Source organism: Larus michahellis, chromosome Z (assembly GCF_964199755.1).
Source record: "Larus michahellis chromosome Z, bLarMic1.1, whole genome shotgun sequence".
NCBI lineage: Eukaryota > Metazoa > Chordata > Aves > Charadriiformes > Laridae > Larus > Larus michahellis.
Window position 1 is genome coordinate 67,840,068 of NC_133930.1, and position 22,844 is coordinate 67,862,911.

Genomic DNA, 22,844 nt, shown 5'->3' on the forward strand with positions numbered 1-22,844 from the left:
TGGCAAAAGATGAGCTGGGCAACTTTAGCACTTCAGCTCCCCCAGTTTACAGAATCCCCCAATAGTACACAGAGAAGGATCTTGCTATGCTTCCCAAGCCACACCCAGTTCATGCTAGATTTAATTAAAATGTAATCAAAAGCATTTATTTGTAATACTCGAAACACATGTACAAACATTTATAAACTGCTTAGGTAAAGAATCACACACAGAATTACAGCATGGTTCAGGTTGGAAGGGACCTTAAAGATCATCTAGTTCCAACCCCCCTGCCATGGGCAGGGACACCTCCCACTAGACCAGGCTGCTCAAAGCCCCATCCAGCCTGGCCTTGAACACCTCCAGGGATGGGGCATCCACAACTTCCCTGGGCAGCCTGTTCCAGTGTCTCACCACCCTCACAGTAATGAATTTCTTCCTGATATCCAATCTAAATCTTTTGTCTTTCAGTTTGAAGCTGTTAAGAAATCATAGAATAGTTCGGGCTGGAAGGGACCTTAAATGTCATCTAGTTCCACCCCCCTTCTATGGGCAGGGACACCTCCCGCTAGACTAGGCTGCTCAAAGCCTCATCCAGCCTGGTCTTGAACACCTCCAGGGATGGGGCAGCCACAACTTCTCTGGGCAACCTGTTCCAGCGTCTCACCATCCTCAGAGGAAAGAATTTCTTCCTAATATCTAATCTAAATCTCCCCTCTTTCAGTTTAAAACCATTACCCCTTGTCCTATCACTCCTCTCCCTGTTAAAGAGTCCCTCCCCATCTCTCCCGTAGGCCCCCTTCAGGTACTGGTAGGCTGTTATAAGGTTGCCCCCACAGATCCTCCTCTCCTCCAGGCTTCTGAAAGACAAGATATGCTTAACCTATCCACACTAGGTTAAAGATCCCTCTGCCTTGCCCAGGTTGACTTGTTTGTCTTCTCGGCAAAGTGACACTCAGGATTTTCAACATTTGTGCATATTTACACCATAGCTTGCACCTTTCAGGCAGAGCAAGCGAGGGAGTCTGTTTGGGAACTACTGTCATGGTTTCTTTGGTGATTCACTGGCACCTCACTGGCATAAACCTTTGTTTTTTAAATTACAATGGACACAAAATCTAAGTGGTGCAAACATGTAAAGCTTATAAAAATACACAGTAATCTACTGTGTGGTAACAGAGACCACAAAAGACAGTAATTAACCACTGTGAAGTGAATATGTCTGGGAAGATGGATGCTAGATTTATCCTATGCTAGATTAATCCTTTTAATCTAGTATAATGTAATATACTGACAAAGACAAGACTGTGTGTTGAGGCATAAGTGCACTCAAAACTAATATAAGCAAGACAATTAAATCAGCATATTACCAATGTATTCTTTTTTCTAAATGAAAATTACATGTCGCATTACAATGGGGGAAGGAATATCTTTCCAATTAGCAATGCTCTGCATGTTGTGGAAACGTCTCACTATTAAACTGTTTTCATCTTATCAGTCTTACAAATATTTACTAAAATTGTTTGAATAAATACTATTTCAGAAGTTTGCACATTTTCAGGAATGACATCTTCTAATAAATGACTTCAAGTAAACTTTTGCTAAGCTTACAGCCAACGTAGTAAATCTAATAAAAGTTCAAAGTGTGCGGATGTACAGATTTAGCTTTCCGTAGAAGTCAAGCTTTACTGTAAATACCTGTATTACAAAGAACAGAAAACTACAAGAAAGCAAAACCACAACAAAAAAGATTCCATGGATCTTTTTTTGTTCCACCAGTCTAGCCAACAAAGCTCTTCCCGGCAACCTGACTGGATGACTTGATTCTATATCATCACATACTGAAACCAGAGGTTTTATCCAGTAGAAATGAAGACATTTTCTCTCTAATTGCAGACAAATTAGGTGAATTATAATTTAAATACATTCCCCTGTATCATTAGCGTTTAAGATTATTATTATGTCCTACAGTAATTATAGTATTTTTCACTTATCAAATATGTAGATTCTGTATTACAAAGAGGAAGGAAAACATAAAAAGAAAGGGTTCTACAGTTGCTAATTTTCCTAAAGTACACACTAAAGAAAATCTCATGTATGTTTTCAATGACTTTGCATGTTTCATCGATTGCCTTACATTTTCAAAAGCTTTATAGAATATAATGTTGTTTTAACTTGTCTTTTATTTTAATATATAACTTCTCAAAATAAAAATTAATCTTCCTTGAAATGATTAATTTTCAGCCTTGTTGGATTAATAACAACTTGGGCAGGAATACTACAGAACAGATTAAGGAAAAATAGTAAAACTTAATTCTAATTTTAAAATAACAAAACCAAGTAAGTCACTAGAGGAAATTATCAGAATAGAACATCCCAAAAAAATAGAAAGCTGTACAACCATCTCACTTTAGATGAATATAAGGCCCTTGTTTTTGATGGGAATTAACTATTACTAACCTGTTAAAAGAGAGAGCTCCAAAATTACAGTTAATCATTGGGAATGCAAGAATGTATTTCAAGTGGAACTTGTCTAGCAATTGTTCTTTTGTAAACTACACTGGTGTCAGGTTTTTGCTGGCACCAATTTTAAACATTACTAAATGTCTACAGTATTGCTGTCTCAGTTTAGATCCAAGTGAAATTCAATGTCAATCTGTGAGTTTTCATCTACTAAGTTTCACACTGCAAAATTTTACAGTTTTCTGGTTTTATTGTTCTCTGGAAAATAAAGTTATTAAAATATTAATCAAACAAAACTACACAATATTCCTATAAATATAGTTTTGTCCATATGGTTACCTTCCTCTAGCTAAATATCCTTACTCTGCTATGCTGTACAAGCTCTCTTAAAAACAGAGCACACAGCTAAGGCAAAAATTACTTATTCATGCAGTTTAATAACAAAACAAAATGAAAAAAACAACTCCCCAGATGAAGAGTTAACATGGCTAGTTTGTTTAAGCTGTTGTAAAATACCCAAACTTTATTTGGCAAGTATATGCTGCTCTTTTCTGCCACGTTTATAAACTAATTTAATATTTCAAGAGGTATGCAAGTCAAATGCCAGCAATTACATCAGCCTACTGAGATGAACACTGTGAACTTGGCATTTTATTTAGTCAATTAGATTAAATGAATTGTTTAATTTTGGAGGTTCCCATCTGATTCAGTAGCCACATTCAGGGAGCAACAATCACTTTTCATCATATGATACAAAAAAAAGTTAGCAAGTCTGTAATCTTGTGACAATTTCAGAAGTAGAAGGTATTATGGAAGTAAACTACAATTACAAGCATTCAAAAGAGAAGTTATAGAAAAGGAAAAAACAAGCTCACTGGATTATTCAGTACAGCAAGTATGATGATGCCAAAATTATTGTTACTTAAATATTCTTTTTTCTTCAATCATCTTTTAGTTCTGAATGTCAGTGTTCACTTGGACTGGTACAATCTGTAATTTCACTCTGTACTGGCAATTTGTTCCATGCTGCTTTTCTAATATTAAAATAACAACCACATGCAATTTCAGGGTTAACATATTTCCAAGCAGCCCTGTGTTGGCTGGAACCATCTTTGGTTTTGAATTACTATCCCCGGTATTCACAGCCGCTGCCAGTATCACTGGTTGCCAGATGAACTGTTTTTGTAAAAATTAAAGAAAAACAGCGTTGCTTGCCAGAAGGGGACGCTATGCACAACTAGCAAAAAGCCTCCTCTTTCTCAGTTTAGCCCCTTCTCTCCCAGCAGGAGCTTGGGCCAGCAAGACTGCCACCAAAGCAGCCAGGAGAAGGATGTGCTATATTCTCACAATGTTCCCAGTGGAGACAGCGACTGACAAATATAATCCCCACCCACTAGGTTCTGGGTTGAAATAGATATAGAAATAGAAATGAATAATGAAGACAGAAGAACCTGGAGAGAAAGAGGTAGAATACTCAGAGCCACACACACAGCCGCTTTGTCTGCTTCAAAAGGGCATAAAAGAGCTCAAAGATTAGACACAATGGAGAAAGAAAGAATTTCCTTTTTCCATTCCCTTTCCCAGTATGCACTACCTGCATGAAAGGTACTCGTCTCCAATCTTTTCTTAAAGCGCCATGGGGAAAAAAAAATAAATTACTTTTTGTTCTTTCCCAGAGATCTTGAAACTTGAGCAAGACAAACCTGCTATCTCATTTTCCCAGGGTGAGGGGTAAAGGTGGAAAGAAGAGACCTGGCAACAAAACATGAAAAATACAGCTTTTTTCAGTACCTACTGATTTCCAAATTGGCTGCTAGAAGCTCCTGAGCAAAATATTGTTATACAAAGTGCAAAAGAACTATCCAGGACAAATACATGAATTGTGCAAAGCTCCAACATCAGTAGTTCACCCTGTATCCTGGGAAAACCTATTCCAATCTATTCCAATATTTTTTTTACACCTTCTGTAGATGCTATGCCATATCTGATCATCCTTTACACTCTTCTTTATACTTTTACTAGGTTTTCAAGTTGTTTTTTTTTTTTTTTTTTTTTTTTTAATACACTAAGAAGACTTATGCAGTATATGGTAAAACAATTGATTTAAATAGGAACAGACTTTCTTCTGCCTGAAGACAACAAATAGCAATGTAGCATTTTCACAAAGGTATCTACGGTACTTCAAAAATCCATCTCCTCGCTGGTAATACCAAATTTTGATCCAGAGAAAATGAAAAACCATTGGAAATGTAATGCTCACAACCACCACATACTTTACTTTCCATTTATCACTATTGAATTTCTTCAGTTATTTTATTGCCCATTTAGTCAGTTTTGTAGTATTATTCTGCAGCGTCTTAGTGTTAGTATCTTCACCATTCTGAAACTTTGGATCATCAAGCGCTGTCATTCATTCTCTTTTTCTGAATCACTTCCAGCACTGCTCTCCACAGAACTCCACTATTAGCTTTCCAACACCATGAAAGCCAAACACCTATTCCTCTCTTCCACCTATTATGTTTAACTCTGGGACCAAAAGAAGAAAACTCATATCCATGAACAATTTTTTTTCTAAAAAACCAAACCAAACTAAACCATAAAAAACCACCAGAGGCTTTGGTGAAAGATGGACAACAGCTTTTTGGAAATTTAAAACAATATACAAACTCAACCAGCAACATCCAGTGTCTGTACTTATTCCTTCAAAGAACTCAAACTTATTTGCAAGGCATGACTTTCATCTCCTAAAGGTACAATTATTCTGCCTCATCCTATTCATCCATGTGTTCACTAAATCCATTCTTTAATAAAAGTGCCAATGAGTCTGTCCAGCACTGAAGTCATATTTACATTACTATTACATTCCCAGAACAGACTTTTTTTTGTAAGCAGGAGGCAACCATGGGGGAAATAATATTTTACAGACAAAAGCATCAATTGGAATAAGGAGTCAGAGCAGCTGCAGACACCATTCTGAATTAATTAGTTTCCAAGTGACTATAAAGATATTTACAGTAGGTCTCTAGTTCTTTTTTTTTCTTCACCCCCACCCCCTCAACCCTCCAATCAGAAGAAATAAGAATAAAACCTTTACTACAATATTCCAGAATAATTTCTTTTATAGCTAGGAAGAACAAAACACCTAATTTCTGTGGGAAATTTCTTCAGAAGAAAGAGTTCCAAAAGGAACAGTTAAGGATACTGAGAAGCGTTAATACTGATCTACCATACTAAGTATATTCATTATTTACGTGAGATACTCTTCTTAGCTTCTTCAGAACAAATTAAGTACAAGACCAGCTAGTATACAGCAAGAAATTAACTAGAACTGCCTCAGAGATCTCACAAGGACCACCTTATTTGGCAACTTCTAGTGCACCTCAGCATGGGATGGCCAAAATGCAAAGAAAAGGTATGCAGTGCTTACAGAAACAGTCTTTTCTATCTCAGATTCAGATGAATTATAGAGAAGGTTAACGAAGAGGCACAAGTTGGTGCACTAAAGTGAAATATAAGTTGGGATGTTGAAAGATGTCAACAAGAAAAATACTATCTATTTGGAATATGCATAAGTATTTTCAAAATGAGCACAGAAACATGCTGACACTTCTGTCACTATTTTGAAGGATAATAATAACAATTAGTGTTTTGGTTTGCTGTCACTGCTCAATTTTCAAATAAATTAAGGCATATGGGTTGCATTAATTTGTGTTTTGTACTACTGCAAAGGTTGCTTCTTTATTAAAATAAACAATAAGAATACTCATACAGAATTCAGAAAGGAGATGGAGTCTCATCTGCAAGCCATATTTTTTAAAAAGTGAAAATAGCTTATTTTGCATCCTTACAAAAAAATAAGATAGTAAAACTCTTATGCAAGACTCAAGAGGAAAAAGCTTCATCTGCAAGCCATATTTTTTAAATAGTTGACAATCTTTACTTAGAACCTACTTTAATATTTTCCTTAAGTTGTCTGAAATCCAACAAAAAGCTGCCTTTGTGATCTGTTTTCACTTTGTAACTAAGAATCTAGAGCATAAGAAAAAAAGCATATGATAACTGCTTCAATTGAAGTATCTTGTCAATAATGAAGTCTTGAAAATGAAGCTGGTGATGTTTTTACTGACTTCTATATTTAAGAAATGCAGCCCATCTTTATTTATGCAATCCAAAGGAGTATTTGCTGTAAAAAAAAAAATCATTACTTCTGTTATCATAATGAAATAAAACAGTAGGAATGGCTGTCAGCCATTTTCTCATTCCAAATTAAAATTGTACAGTACAAGATTTCCCCCCCCCCCAATTTTCTCTCAGTTTTCCTTACAATTCTAAGTATTCTTTAATGCTTGCTATCTAGGAAAAAAACGTATCACATTCTACAGCTTTCTTACACTGAGATTGTTAAGCTTGCTCAGTTAAGATATTTTGACCCCGGAACAGGAGCAAACAGGAGACTGACTTGGGCAAAGTTATATTAAATACGGGGTTTCTCATTTTAGCATAAACATTAATTCTCCCTCCCTCATTCTTATTGATAAGAATACCAAGGGTCAAGCCTCAGACCTCCTAAACACTGAGAAAGGCATCCAAACAGACAGTCATTCAGCTCACCAGTTCTTCTTTGTTATAAATACATCAACAAAAAGAGAGCCAGGGAGAATCTCCAGCCCCTATTGGATGCAGGGGGGAAAGTTGCAACCAAGGACGAGGAGAAGGCTGAGATACTTAATGCCTTCTTTGCCTCCATCTTCAATAGTCAGACCAGCTAACCCCAGGGTGTTCAGCCTCCTGAGCTAGAAGATAAGGATGGAGAGCAGAACAACCCACCCGTAACCCAGCAGGAAGTAGCCAATGATCTGCTCCTGCACCTAGACGTACACAAGTCTATGGGGCCGGATGGGATTCACCCAAGAGTACTCAGGGAGCTGGTGGGAGAGCTCACCAAGCCTCTCTCCCTCATTTATCAACAATCTTGGTCAACAGGGCAGGTGCCAGATGACTGGAGGGTGGCTAATGTGACGCCCATCTAGAAGAAGGGTCAGAAGGAGGATCCAGGGAACTACAGACCTGTCAGCCTGACCTCGATACCAGGAAAAATCATGGAGAGGATCATTTTGAGTGAGCTCTCACAGCAAGCGCAGGGCAGCCAAGGGATCAGGGCCAGTCAGCATGGGTTTAGGAAAGGGATGTCCTGCTTAACCAACCTGATCTCTTTCTACGACCATGTGACCCGCCTTCTGAATGCGGGGAAGGCTGTGGACGTTGTCTCTCTGGACTTTGGTAAGGGCTTTGACACCGCCCCCCATAGCATTCTGCTGGAGGAGCTGGCGAATCATGGCATAGACAAGTGTACTCTTTGCTGGGTTAAAATCCAGCTGGATGGCTGCGCCCAGAGAGCTGTGATTAATGGGGTGAAATCCTCTTGGCAGCCCGTCACCAGTGGTGTCCCTCAGGGGACCAGTTTTGTTTAATATCTTTATCAATGATCTGGATGAGGGGACTGAGTGCACCCTCAGTAAGTTTGCAGGTGACACCAAGCTAGGTAGGAGTGTTGATCTGCTTGAGGGTACGAAGGCTCTACAGAGGGACCTGGACAGGCTGGATCGATGGGCCAAGGCCAGTTGTATGAGGTTTAATAAGGCCAAGTGCTGGGTCCTGCATTTTGGTCACAACAACCCCAAGCAACGCTACAGGCTTGGGGAAGAGTGGCTGGAAAGCTGCCCAGCAGAAAAGGACCTGGGGGTGCTGGTGGATGGCCAGCTTAACATGAGCCAGCAGTGTGCCCAGGTGGCCAAGACGACCAACAGCATTCTGGCTTGTATCAGGAATAGCGTGTCCAGCAGGAGCAGGGAAGTGATCGTGCCTCTGTACTCGGCACTGGTGAGGCCTCACCTCGAGTGCTGCGTTCAGTTCTGGGCCCCGCTGTACAAAAGGGACATTGAAGTGCTGGAGCGTGTCCAGAGGAGAGCTACCAGGCTGGTGAGGGGTCTGGAGACCAGGTCATATGAGGAGAGGCTGAGGGAGCTGGGCATGTTTAGCTTGGAGGAGACCTCATTGCCCTCTACAACTACCTGAAAGGAGGTTGTAGAGAGGTGGGTGTTGGCCTCTTCTCCCAGGTGATTAATGACAGGACCAGAGGAAATGGTCTGAAGTTGCGGCAGGGGAGGTTTAGATTAGATATTAGGAAGAATTACGTTACTGAAAGGTGGTCAGGCCCTGGAACAGCCTGACCAGGGAGGTGGTTGAATCACCATCCCTAGATGTATTTAAGAAATGTCTAGATTTGGCACTTCAGGGCATGCTCTAGTGGCAGAGATTGTAGGGTTTGGGGTTTTTTTGGTGTGTGTGTATGGTTGGACTCAATGATCTCAAAGGTCCTTTCCAACCATGAAGATTCTATGATTCTGTATACTTTAACGCCACCTAAGCTGTGAAGACCAAAACATTTGTGTTTTGATAAAAAAAGTTGCCATCATCCACTTCCAAGGATATGTGCATGTACATGTTGTCAGACAGGTGTAAGTGAAATTTCCATGAAGTAAATTCCATTTGGAAGCAACACCCTTTCTGTCTTGACTGGAGAGCAATTACATAGACCAGCATTTGCTCCAGGAATAAATATACTCCCTTACTTCTCTCTCGAAATGTAACATTGTCCTTGTTCATTATTTCAATGTTAATGTAATTTTTTTTTAATTTCAGAAACAGAAGGAGAGAAGTTGTTTCAAGTAAGAATTTGTTCAGTACCAGAAAGTCATAATACTTTTGAAACAAAATGCTCATAATTAGTGAGGAATTATCTCCTACAAGGGTATCACAGAAAAGGAATTTCATGGAACTTCATGATTAGAAAAAAGGAAGATGTATCACTAAGCACATCCAACCACCTATCATGATAGTCTTGATAGATGAGCTGGAGAGAGACCATATTGTAAAAGTGAAAGCAACAGAACTCTGACCTTGAAGTTACAGCAACCAACCCTTTTTCCCTTCTAACCCAATGCCCAAGATTCATATAGAAAGGATGATAAAACACTATGCCACAACCAATTAAATACAGAAATACACAATGCTTTCTTCACCATCTCCAGTCACGAGACATTGACTGTCATGAAAATATCTTTGCCATTTTTGCATAGAAAATGTCCTTAGGGCCACTTGTTTACATCTTCTCTGAAACAAGCCTGTTTACTGGTAATACCAGTTTAATAATACAACCTAGAACAGAACAGAATAGCTGTAAGTTTATCAATTAAAACAGTATTAAACCCCACTGTCCAGACCAGCAGAGGTACAGTACTGCTCCACACAGCATATTCTCAAGCACTTGATCTAGCTGCCTATCTTCAATACTGTTTATTTCTTCCTATGCTCTTCGGAAGGTAAATCTACAGTATAACACAGTTATTAATGTATATCAAAACCTAGGCATGCAACTCTACTGACTTATTCACAAAGCTATTTCTTAAGGCGGAAAAATAACAACTTACTGAATGAGATGGTTTTCACTCCTAACTAAAGCTAAAATATTTTATTCTTCATCTACAGTTTTACTGTTCCTAACTTTAAAATCCCTCTTACTTCTGATTGTGTAAGCATACTCCTGTAGGCTGGAAGAGACCTCAGATTTAGCACAATCTTCTGCCCAAAAAGCTCTGAACTGAGAAAGCTGTTCAAGGCCATTAAGTTTTGAACATCCCCAAGGACTGAGATCCCACACCCTCTCTTTGCTACCTGTTTCAGCATTTTGTCACCCCAATGGTAAAGTCCCCCCCACCTCCCCACACAGCAAGTCAGAATTCTCCAGGATGCAACTTATGCCCACTATCCTTCCACTGGACACCTCTGAAGAATTAACGGCTTCATCTTCCTAGGCCATCCTAGGTAGTTACAGACAGCAATAAGGTTTGCCCTTGGCCTTTTTTCATTAGGGGTGAAGAAACACAGTTTTCTTACCTTGTAAATCACATGCTCCTGCCCCCAACCAGCTTGGTGGTCCTCTGCTGGACTTGCTCCAGTATGTCCATGACTTCCCTGTACTGGGAAGCCCAGAACTGGAAACAGCACTCCAGCTGCAGTCCCACCACAACCAAATAGATGTGAAAAGACCACTGTCCTGTACCTGCCAGCTACACTAATGTAGCCCACAATGCAGTTGATGTCCCTTTCCATAAGGGCACTTTTTTTGTCTTATGTTTCCACAAAGGTCCTTTCTAGTGAACTAGTCCCCAGGCTGGACTGTTGCTTGGAGCTATTCCATCCCAGATACATGACTATGCATTTGCTTTTCTTGAACTGCATGTGGTTCCTCTCAGCTCATTTTTCTACCCTGTACAAATCCTTCTGAATAGCAGCGCTGCCCTCAGGCATATCATCCATGTCCCCCAGTTTGGTATCATCCATAAACCTATAGAGAATGCACCCCATATCATCATTTACGGCATTACTAACACACTAAACAGTACAGACCCCTAAGAGACACCACTCGAAATCACAACCAGTTGTATGTCCTGCCACTGATGTTGTACCACCCTTTGAACTGGACAGACAGAAAGTTTTTCACACACACTTATTGCCCAGTTGTCCTCTTCATCTCTCTCCACAGGATCACAGAATAGTAGAGTTTGGAAGGGAACCTCTGGAGTACTCCTCCAGCTAGAGGTTGGATCTCCAGTCCAACCCGCCTGCTCAAGCAAGTCAACTAGAAAACACTCCTTAGGACTAGGTCCAGACAGGTTTTGAGTATTTCCAAGGATATAGACTTCACAAATTCTCTGTGTAATCTGTTTAAGTGTTTAATCACTCTTACAGTGAAAAAGTGTCCTCTTAAGTTTAAATGGAGTTTCTTGCCTTTCAGTTTCTGCCATTGCCTCTTGTTCTATCAGTGGGCAGCACTACTTCCATCAGGTATTTAATACATCAGGTATTTATACAAGACCCACACAAGCCTTCTCAAGGATGAACAGTCACAGCACTCTCACATGCTCCTTGATGTTCTAGTCCCACAGTCATCCTCAGGACCGTTCCAGGATGTCCTTATCTATCTTGTATTGGGGAGCCCAGAACTGGATCAAGCACTTCAGATGTGTTTCACGAGGTCTGAGTAAAGGGGAAGGATCACAACCTTCAGCCTACTGGCAACCCCTTTCCTAATGTAACCCAGGAGACTGATGGCCTTCTTTGCCATGAGGGTGTGTTGCTTACTCATAGTCAGCTAGTGTTCACCAGCGCACCAGGTCCTTTCCTGCAAAGTCCTTTCCAGACTGTCCACCCCCATCACAGATGGGTGCAAGGGTTTACGGCTATCCAGGTGCAGGACTTGACATTTACCTCTGTTAAACTTCAGAAGATTTCCTCTCTGTCTTCCCTGGTCTGGACTTTCCCACTGGTTTCAGGGACCTAGGATTTCTGAAGGCTGCTCTTACCAGTAAAGACCGCAATGAAGAATGATTGTCCTTTTTCATGGCCTTTATCGGGAATCTCCTGTCAACTCACCAGTGGGTTCACATTTTCCGTAGTCTTCCTGTGGCTGCTGATATTCCTGCAGAAGTCCTTTGTGTTGCCCTTCATGCCCATCACCCTATTTAACTAGAGGTGCACACCTGGACAGTGTCTCTACGTTACTCTCAGGCCTTCATCCCCTGTTTCCACCTTGCATGCTTCCCTTTTCACATTTGAGTTGGGTCACAATCTCTTTGTTCATCCTGCAGGCCTCCATCTGCCTTTGCTTGACTTCCTTTGTGTTTGAATAGTTCATTCTTGAGGTTAGATGTGGTGATACCTGAAAAATCAACCTCTCCTGGACTCCATTCCAGGACTGTACCCTCACGGGATTCTTCCAAGCCGCTGCCTGAGAAAGCCACATTCTGCTCTCTGCAAGTCCAGGGTTTTGATCCTGCTTAGGTTTTTTGTTCCCTTCACTCAGGATCCTGAATTCCACAGTCTCAGGGTCACTGCCAGCGATGCGCTCCTGACCTTCATCTTGCTGACCAGTTCTTCCCTGTTTGTATATATCAGGTCCAGCAAAGCACTGTCCGTCACTGGCTCCTCAGTCACCTTTGTTAGAGAGTTGTCATCAGATTCCTCCTGGATTCCTTGACTGCTGTGGTTTTTATCGCTGCAGCAGATAGTGGGGCGATTCAAGTCTGGGGGAGGCTGTGGACATGAGGCTTCTTTTACTTGTCTGAAAAAGGTCTCACCTATGCTGCGGTGAGGGTGTGTGCAGCCACGGGGGAAAGCTGGTGGTGGGGAAAATGGGGCTGGGATGGGGGTCTTAGGCCAGTGCTGGTGGGGGACACTATGTGCAGCCCCACTACCCTTAACATGCCCAGTCTCGAAAGCTACACAGGAGCAGGAACAGTTAGTACTGGGATTGGAGGCTGCCCCAGGACATGCTTTTGCCTCTGCTCCTTTCCATTTTGGGTTTTTTCACCCTTCCTCTCTTGCCCTGGATTTCATTGTCCTCCTCCTGAAACCTCATCACTCATGATGTGGAAATTGGCCAGATGGGTAAGAACAGGTGTAGGGTGACCCTCCCACCTCCTTTTTGTCCTGCCGGCATCATGGTCTGTAGCATCACCGCCTCTGGTGCAGTAGACAGGGACAGGCATTCTCCACCTCCTTGGGGTGGGGTAGGTGGAGGTGTGAGGAGGTCTTTCCGCCCAGCTGAGGTGGTATGGAGGCTTCATTTGTCCCCTCTGAGGGGCTGGAGCAAGCCCCCAGAACTGGGCCAGATGGAGCCTCTGGTGTCCTGGGAAGCGGAGGGAGGCAAGGGCAGGAGGAGGCAGGCAGGGCCCTGATTGCAGATGGACAATGCTGTGGGTGCTGGTGGGGAGCACGGGGGAAATCAGACACTCATCAAGGCTGGACCTTGCTTGCAGATGGCCCTGAGAGGGCTGTGCTGCTGCAGTGCTTTGGCCTGGAATGCAGGGCATGAGCAGCCTTTGCATGGCGGGAGCTGTGTAACGTAGGGAAGTTGTGCTTTCCAGAGGGGGCAGGGTGCATGAAGTCATCTGGTAGGGGCTCTTCATCTTTGTATCAGTAATAGCGTGGCCAGCAGGACTAGAGAAGTCCCGCTGTACTCAGCACTGGTGAGGAAGGATGCATCTCAAGTACCGCATTCAGTTTTGGGCCAATCACTGCAAAAAAGACATTGAGGTGCTGGAGCACATTCAAAGAAGGACAATGAAGCCGGTGAGGGGTCTGGAGCGCAAGTCCTATGAGGAGTTGTTGAGGGAACTGGGGTTGTTTAGGCTGGAGAAAAGGAGGCTGAGGGAAGACCTTATTGCTCTCTACAACTACCTGAATGGAGGTTGTAGCAAGGTGGGGGTCAGTCTCTTCTCCCAAGTAACAAATAACAGGATGAGGAAATGGCTTCAAGTTGCGCCAGGGGAGGTTCAGATTGGACATTAGGAAAAGAAATTTCATCCTAAAGGGTTATCAAGCATTGGAATAGGCTGCCCAGGCAAGTGGTTGAGTCATCATCCCTGGAGATATTTAAGAGATGTAGATGTGGTGCTTAGGGACATGGTTTAGTGGTGGTTTTGGCAGTGTTAGGTTTATGGTTGGACCCAGTGATCTCAAGGGTCTTTTCCAGCCTAAATGATTCAATGATTCTATTATCTTTTTCTGATCAGGCAGTGTATAGCAGACACTCCCAATAATACGGCCCATATTGGTCTGTCTGGTAATGCTGACCCTTGTGCTCTTAACTGGCTCATTGTCAATCTCAAGGCACAATTCGATGAATGCTGCTGCTCTCTCCAATATGGTCAATTTTACCTTCTTTGTCTTCCTGGTCCTAGTTGGGCTACAAGGAAATTACAGGTGGTTGCATCACCGGCTTTGCTAAAGTCAAGGCATACAATATCTGCTGCTTCCTTCTTGTCCATGCAGACACTCATCTCATCACAGAAGGTAATCAGGTCAGTCAGGCACAATTTACCATTGGAAAATCCATTCTGGCTATTCCCAGTCATCTTCCTGTCCTTGTTCCTGGAATTAGCTTCCAGAAAGACTTGCTCCATAACATTCCCAGAGATTAAGTTAAGACTGATCAGCCTCTATTTGCTCAGGTTTTTTTTTCAGTTATTGTGACTTTTCAATAACCGTGAAAGCAGCCTCATCATGACATTAGTCGGATCCTTCTGCACCTTAAGTACAAGGTACCTGGTCCCATGGACTTGTATATGTCCAAGTAACTTATTCCTTAATGGCATCATTTTCTGCTGTGGGTAACATTTCACTCCCACAGACTCTGCTTGTAGGCTCTGGAAAATGAGAAGCCAAAAGGCAGAACTGACCAGTAAAAAAGAGGGGAAAAACCCACTGAATACCTCACCCTTTTCCATATCATCTCACTGAGCTGTGGACACTTACTTTCCTTTAGCTTTACTTTTGCTCCCGGTGTACTTACAGAAGCCATTCCTGTAGACCTTCACATTCCTCACTAGTTGAAAATCCATCCGAGTTTTGTATTTTTTAACACTATCTGTGTGCATTCATTCAGGCAGTGTCTTTACATTCCTCCCAGACAGTATCCTGTTATTTCCACCTTTGCTGGACTTCCTTTTTGTGTTTGGGCTCAGGAACACACTGTTTATGTATGCTGTCTTCTTCTGCATTATGTTAGGCGCCCTTTACATTGTGTTTCCTATTTGGAAGAGCTTTCTACTTCAGTCCTAACAGAATTTGAGATATGCAATAAATGAATATTCAGAGTTGGTGTAACAGAAATAATCTGCCTTACTAGGGCATACATTACGTAGAAGAGCCACATAATGCCATTGGCAAAGTAGAATGTGCTGTTGAGAACACAAACGGTAAAATTCAGTATTTCCTAAAAGTGCCTGTGTTCTTGCACGTGTATGCCTGAGTAATGCACACATGGATCTAACCGTCACTCAAAACAACCAAGTTTCCTGCATTATTGTAGAGAAATGCATCACGCATGGATAACAAGTCAGTCACTTGCCAAAGCAAGGATCTGCACCACTCCACTGAAGGAGGGCTGAATGACTTTGAGTTCAAATCCCTTCTTCCTTCCCTGAAATGGTCTTTAAGTGGCATCTGGGCCATACCACTGTCAAAGCTGGACCACACCTGCCTCTGCCTTCTGTTGGGAAGCATCAAAGACCCTCCCTAAAGTGATTACACTAGAGTTTAAGAGCTTCCCATTACTCTTTCAAAAACCTTTAAAGGTTAAAAGATTCTATAACATTGATATGAAAGTCTGCTATCTATTATGAAAGAAAATGCCCAAGACCGTTGTTGGAAGTAGGCTAGGAGAAAGAAAAAGCAAAACTGCAAAAAAGTGCATTAGTCCTTACTCTTAAGACAGCTCTACAGTGAAATGTTAACTGAAACCAAAGCTAAAGAAGATGAAAGCATTAGCCAAAACCCAAACCATTGCTGTTGCCCTTTCTCATACATATGACTGTTACTTTCATGAAATCGGATGATTCTTGTTCCAAGGTCAAAGACTGTGAAAACATCCTTAAGACTGAAGCTCTACCTTTACAAAATAATTTGGCTTTAAAAATCTTGACAGTAATACTGGAGTTCATACTTAACTCTGTTTCTGTTCTTATCTTGCTAAAATACAAAGTTGAAAGAAAATAATATAAAGTATTATTTTTTCCTGTATCTCTTGTACTGAACTCATTATCCTGCGATAAATATTCTGTTTTAAGTGCATTAAAACAAAAACATTATATTGATTTATCTGTTTCTCCAGTGATAATTTTCAGGATAGAGAATGTATCTTTCCAAGTCACTTAACAATGGTTGTAACCAACCGCTGCTCATTCCCAACAACTGGAAGACATTTTCCCTTCAAGCACTGCACATAGCCTTTCTTCCATATCTCATTAATGGGCACCCTCCAAACATGACATTACTACAGCAGCAATTGCCATAATACCAAGGTTTTTGTTGTAAGATAAAGGCCAAATCTACTCCTAAATACACAGTAAAGCAACCGCATAAAGTTGTGTTAAGACCTAATTTCAGCCAAGAAATTGAAACAATTCAAGATAAGCTACACATTGCTAAGAAATCACTAGACAATCACTTATTTTTGTGTAAAGAAACTTTTAAAAAATGTATAATTAATCCACTTCGACAGTACCATCAAGCCTGATAAACAAGTAAAAAAATTCCTCTAAGTATACACAATTTTGTATTTTAAAAAACTAGTATCATAGTAGATGGACTAGAAAGGATCATACTGTTCTTTTTTCCCCATCTTTCATGAATTGTTAAATAAATATTTTATACAGCTTTGGCAAAACAAAATCTGAAGAACTCAAAAAACACTGTACTATTCCAATAGCTTTGAGAACTCCTGCAAACAATTAACCCAGTTCCTGCATCCACGTTGCTGGAATTTTTAACTGTTCTCATTTTCCCACAATGTTTACTTCAGATCATTGTGCTTGAGACATTATTAATTGTATTTGCCAATTAAGTTATTTTTAATCTCCAGTTCTAACAAAGAAAATATAGAGAATCAAAAATTAAATGTCATTCCAACAATAACACAACAATATATGCTATTTGCAAATTCAAACAACAAAAACTTTCTTAATACAGCCCAGCACCAACACTTCCTAGGTTTTCAATATATGCAGAACTGTGTATGTGTGAGTATGGATAGCATATAAAAAAAGTAGTCACAGACACAGTATTTAACCAGAAAAATGAGCATCTAATTATGTCCCACTCCTAGGAAACAGTAGATTTACAGAGAAATTATATCAGCAGTGTCTGTTTAGGGTCTACTTGAAGACAGGAAAAAAACATCCTTAAGAGTTATCAAATAAGACAAGACAAGAGTTATCAAATAATAGCAAGCATTTTCTCCTTCCTATAATATCAGATTGTAAGTAGCAGAGAACCACATTAGAAAGAGAAGATTTTGTAACTGAAAGTTAACATTTGTCTCATCAGAAGGACCACAGCTCTTACAAGTCCTGCTGAGCTGCCAGTAGCCAGCCTATAAAAACAGATGCACTGTCAGGCAATTGATTCTTTTTTTTTTTTTTTCCCCCCGTTTGCAGTCTGGATGAAAGATAACAGGTGTTCCACAAAGTGGCAGCAGCCATATTGAAACACTGTGCTGACCAAGAAACAGATTCCTCAAGTAAATGAGCTAGTACAAAAGGTTTGTGGGTTTATAGGCAGCTGAATGCAGAATTCTTAAGAAGGCAAGGAATTCTCCCTTATTGGGATTTCAACCCCTCAATTTTTTTCCTGAGTAAAAGAAACTTAAGCCACCACATTAAAAACTTCCATAAGACAGACAACTGTGTCAAGGTCCCAGAACTTCAGTCTCTCTTCCCTGAGTTTGAAACAAATTCCCTGTGAAATTAAACCCTCCTCTCGTGCCTTCTGAGGTCATCAGGACACATAAGGTCCTTCACAAAAGACCTTATTCATGCCTGGAGTCCCCAGAAGGCTTTTTTTTTCCTGGATATGTGTTAGGGGAAAGGTGGTCTGGGTCTGTTCTTGACTAAAGGAAGAAAGATGCATATTTAGAAAGAGGTGTGCTGTCTTTGGCAACCGGGAAAAACTCAGAAAAAAATTGTACCATTTTCCTTTTCTTTCAAAGATGTACTTTCTTCAATCTACAGCAACTCTTTGTGTCTTTGTCCAACCAGTAAAGAAGTTCTAGAAGTTGTAAGTAGCCATCTCAATATATCTTTTAATCTGAAAATACACATGCTGTCAAACTCTGGTGTAACATCCAAATCACTCTGGCTGGTGTAATTATTTTTGTTGTTTTTTGCCTTTTCAACTGAACTTCTCTTTACAGCTTGCTATACTCCTCAAGACTAAACATTCAGTAAGAGAGAGGGCAGACATTTTTTCTTACATAAAACATGTAAACAGAAGTTTATAGACTTCTGCATATTACATGGAACACAACCGATTCCTATATTCTACACACAGTCAGTCAGTCAGTTTTGAAAGGATTTGCATCTCCTCTGACAAGGGTTTGGGATCCACACACTGAAACTGATAGAATAGTCTGGATGATACAAGCGTGCTCTAAATTGCAACTTCGTAGACTGCTTACCAATTTACCTTATTAACCATTTCTATTCTGTTCATTCATTCGTAAAAAATATAAAATATCCATTCAGGTTATGCAAAGTGTTCTTTATGAATCATCTGATCAATAACTTAAAAGGTTTCTGGGAGTGACATCTCAAATAATATTGATGATTTCTGGGAAAGCTGTCTTATTACTATTCAATGCTGAATGAGGCCTATTTCTATGCCAACACTAAAAAGCTCTCTCTTAGTCTAGAAATCAACAGCGGTGAAAAAATATGTAAACAACAAGTGCCTTTTAGGCTGTGATTCATATGAAACAGGAATTTTTCTTTCGTCTAAGAAGCAAATACACTGTAGAGCTAGTAAGCATCTATTTGTTCATTTTTGAAGACTAAAAAACCCCAAGAAAACAACCTTTTTGCTATAAAAATACTATTAATAGAAGGGTGCATTTTTTTTAACAATAAAGACCACTTAAAGCTCAATTTCAGATAACCGAGCACATGTATTAGCTATTTGCCTGAGAAGCGAGAGAGCTTTTCATCTTCCTCAGCTACTCGCTTTGAAGACTTCTCCCCTCCTATAAACTATTTCAAAGCAAAACTTGTTTGCCTTCAGCTCTGCAGATTACGAATCTGTCCTCCCTTTGCAATCACTCTTAAACTTAACACTTACAAGTCCTACACTCATTAGCAACAAGTGAAGAAACAGCTGGAATGCACTTGGCCAATACAGTCCTCAGTGCAGGCAGCATTTAAGATGTCTGCATGACCCAATCCTGGAAGGAAAAGCACAACGTGGACAAAGCAAACACTTCTGGGAGATGTGAGCAGAACGGATTTTGCAGTGAAACTCTTTCAGGAGCGCTCACAGAAGCGCCTTAAAACACAGGTTTGTGAGCTCAGTGCTGCAGCAGACCTGATCACTTGATATACACTCTTGAGAGACTTTTCCAGAATCCTCATCATGCTCCAACAGACACATAAATGTGATGGAAAAAAAACCCAAAAGTGCAACCACAAGACTAAGTTTAAGACTGATGGTAAGCCAGAAAAGCAGAATGCCTAATATGAGTGTCATGTTGCTCGACCAGTGCTTTACCCTTTAATACAGTGCTGCCCATTTTCTTTTCCCCTTTACTGATTTGTGAAGACTCTTGTTTTGCAACTACTGTGCTAAAACCCCCTGATTCCACCTGATGAATCTGTCACAACGCACATCTAAATGGGTCAATGAAGCCTTTCCAGTTACCAGCTTTTTGAAGACTGAGATTCGTGCAAGGACCAGGAAAGAGAAAAAAAACAGAAAAAAGTTAAAAAACACCCGAACGAAACACACAACGGCAAGGGTGATTTAATCATTACATTCATCAAGGAAAAACAAAGAAAACAGCCATTTTATGTTTTCTTGGCCTATACAGGACTCTTGTGCTCAAGCCTTACAACTGGAGTTCGTGTCTCATTTCAACACACACAATTTTAACCAGTATTGGTGAAAATTGAGATATGGCTTGTAGAAAACACTACAAAATTACAAAAATTCTAAAGCATTTGCTCGTATGTCATAACACACAACATACAAAAACTGTATCAACTGACAGCAAGGCTGAAAATAAAAAAAGGTCTGACTCAAGCCTTACCAGTCCCGTGCAGCTAATATTTCAAACTACTACAGAACTTTCAAGTTGAAAGTAAAATACAAGTGGCATCATCATTAAAAACTGACAACAAGCATACTGTATTGTTAGGCACAAAAAATGCCTTCCATACTCCTGAATGGCATGAGACCTTTAATTACTGTGCTTTAACTGTTACAGTAAAAACTTCAAGCACCACGCTTGACCAAATTCATGTTTAGCGTGGAAAGCTTAAGACTCAAATTGTCTTGACTGATGATGTCAAAAACCTTGACAGATGCAGCAAACAAACATGGGAATATGCAAATATGCCTAATTTTCCATCTGTGTTACAGTAATGACCAAACTGACTCTGGAACTATTTCAGTTAAGTTTCAGTAATGCAGTCCCAGAAAACAGACAAAGCTTTTTATTACTAAAATTAATTGCCTCTAATATTTAAATATCTAAACATGGTATTACCTTCATGGCATGTATTTCTTCTATTAATCTCTCAACTCGTTTTTGGTTCTTTAATTTCAAGTCTTCTGGACCCCTGCAAATGAAGTCTGACTTTATTAAAAAAATCTGGGTATTGTTCACTTTATTCCCCTGTGGGCTAATACTAAGTAGCAAAATAAAAATATCACAAGAGTGAGCATAAACACATTCCCTTGTTGTTAAATGAACATTTTAGCAAACAGTTGAACATAATCTAATGCTTCAGCTGTTCTGAACAGAGAAATAAACACTGAGGATTTACCAGAATAATAAGAAAAACAAACGTTACCTTATTAGAAGATAGTAACTACAATTGCTGTCAACAATCCATAGGAGACACTGATATCTTAAATCTAATTACATTTTAAGAGCTGTAATATTTAAATATAAAATATCATTGGGCTTGCTTCTTATTTTGCACAATTTGCTAAGATTGTGGGAGAAGAGTACACTTAATTTACACATTGAACACAGTAACAGATGTATCTCATACCGTCCCCAACAAGACACGTCCTAAATTCCTTGGGGCCAGTTATCTTTAAAAACATAATCTACAAAACGTTAACTATTAACTTAAATATTAATTAATACTAATTATTAAAAACAAATCTGACACATATACCTATGCAGACTGAACAATGTTTGTTGCTATAGAACCTTGCATACAACTGCAGTGAGAAAATGTTGCGTAACTTATGCTCAACAGCAAAATAACCTAAAAGATCAAGTCTGACACTTTTAAAAGTGCTACAAAAGGTTCTGTAACCGACTGGGATTAGCTTCCAATACTCTAAATCCTTTTTAAAAAGTTATCCCAATTCTGTTTTATGAAAATGCTTTTTAGTTAGTGTTTTTAGTCTATCTAAAGTGATACAAAAATAAGAAAAATATAATTTACGTATCACAGTGCCTTAAATTTTAAATGTAATACATGTTTCTCCCACTTCTGTTTTTGAGAAAACATTTAAGATACTGTCTCATTTATAAACACACAAACAAGAACACTGATATTTAAAACTGACTTTTTCAACTTTAATTTCCCGATGTGTCTGGTTAGTCTGCGAATAGTCAGGACTCTGGCCTTCTTCACATCTTTTCTCATCTTCACAACCTGTCAGAAAGATGGAAGACATTATAAAGCTTCTTTTCCTTGATTAGTTTCCATATACAATATGTTCATTACATTGACTTAAATTTTAGAAATTAGTTCAACAAAAAGAACTATTTTTGGAAACAGAGTGCCTTCCCCTGCTAACCAAATCCCAGTACAACTGAATTCAGATTTCATTTAAAAATCAAACTGCTTCCATAAACACCAGAGGAAGAACAACCAACAGCCTAAAAACGTGTCTGAGGTCTAAACAGAAGACAAGACATTCCTAACTAGCCATACTTTAATATTATTCTTAGAGCTAGCCTGAGCTAGAGATTTGAAAAGACTCACCTTTTGCCTTCCCTTTGTTTATTTTTGTTCTGGTGAAATAGCACCAGTACTTTTCCACTAGAACATAATATGTAAAAGTATTTTTGTTATGAAACATTTTGAAAGATTAAGGAAAGACTCCCAAACTAAACATCATTTATTATAGAACAGAATTCAAGATATAAAAATCTTATAATGTATTTGAATTGATTTTTGTTGAAAATAATATCAAAATGATTTCTAACTTGCTACAGACTCTTCCAACTTCCTATCCTACCCAGTATTCTGTTCCCAAAATGCATTTCAAAGTAGATAGTATTAAAGAAAACTTGACAACAATGTTTTGGTCTTATTTCTTCCTCCAAAATAAAAGAAACAATTCTAGTTATTATTAGACAGATGGTACAAATGGACAAATCTTTGGACTGTTTCGCTACTAAATTCCACCATGGGAAACCTTAGGCCTAGGCATTGTCTTGTCAATGATGCACATTTTGGATACAGGAGCCCATACTAATATAACCTTGCTTTTTTACAACTCAAAAAAACAACCCTAATTTGTTCAGATATATCTTACTATCACTATTAAGATTTTGTATTAAGAGTTGCACTTAGAAGTATTAAAACAAGCAAAAAAAAAATCAGTCTTCCTGACAAAAAGACAACTTTCAAAATAAGTTAGCACCTTTCAAGTTTCAAAATAAGTTAGCACCTCTTTCTCAAGGAACTTCTTTACCTCAAGTTTCTACTTTATCTTCTAATTTCTCAGACATAACATCAAAATGATAGCTTGATGGTATCTGC

General features: G+C 39.6%; 1 protein-coding gene across 1 annotated transcript in view; it reads right to left on the bottom strand.

Annotated features, from left to right (window-relative positions):
• Positions 1-22,844, bottom strand: part of SRFBP1 (serum response factor binding protein 1) — an 84,215-nt gene that overhangs the window by 34,060 nt on the left and 27,311 nt on the right. Inside the window, exons 2-3 of the mRNA XM_074570578.1 lie at positions 21,640-21,728; positions 20,600-20,672 (exon numbers count right to left, since the gene is read on the bottom strand). Coding sequence (XP_074426679.1) covers positions 20,600-20,672; positions 21,640-21,728 — 162 coding nt within the window. The remainder of the gene's footprint in view (positions 1-20,599; positions 20,673-21,639; positions 21,729-22,844) is intronic.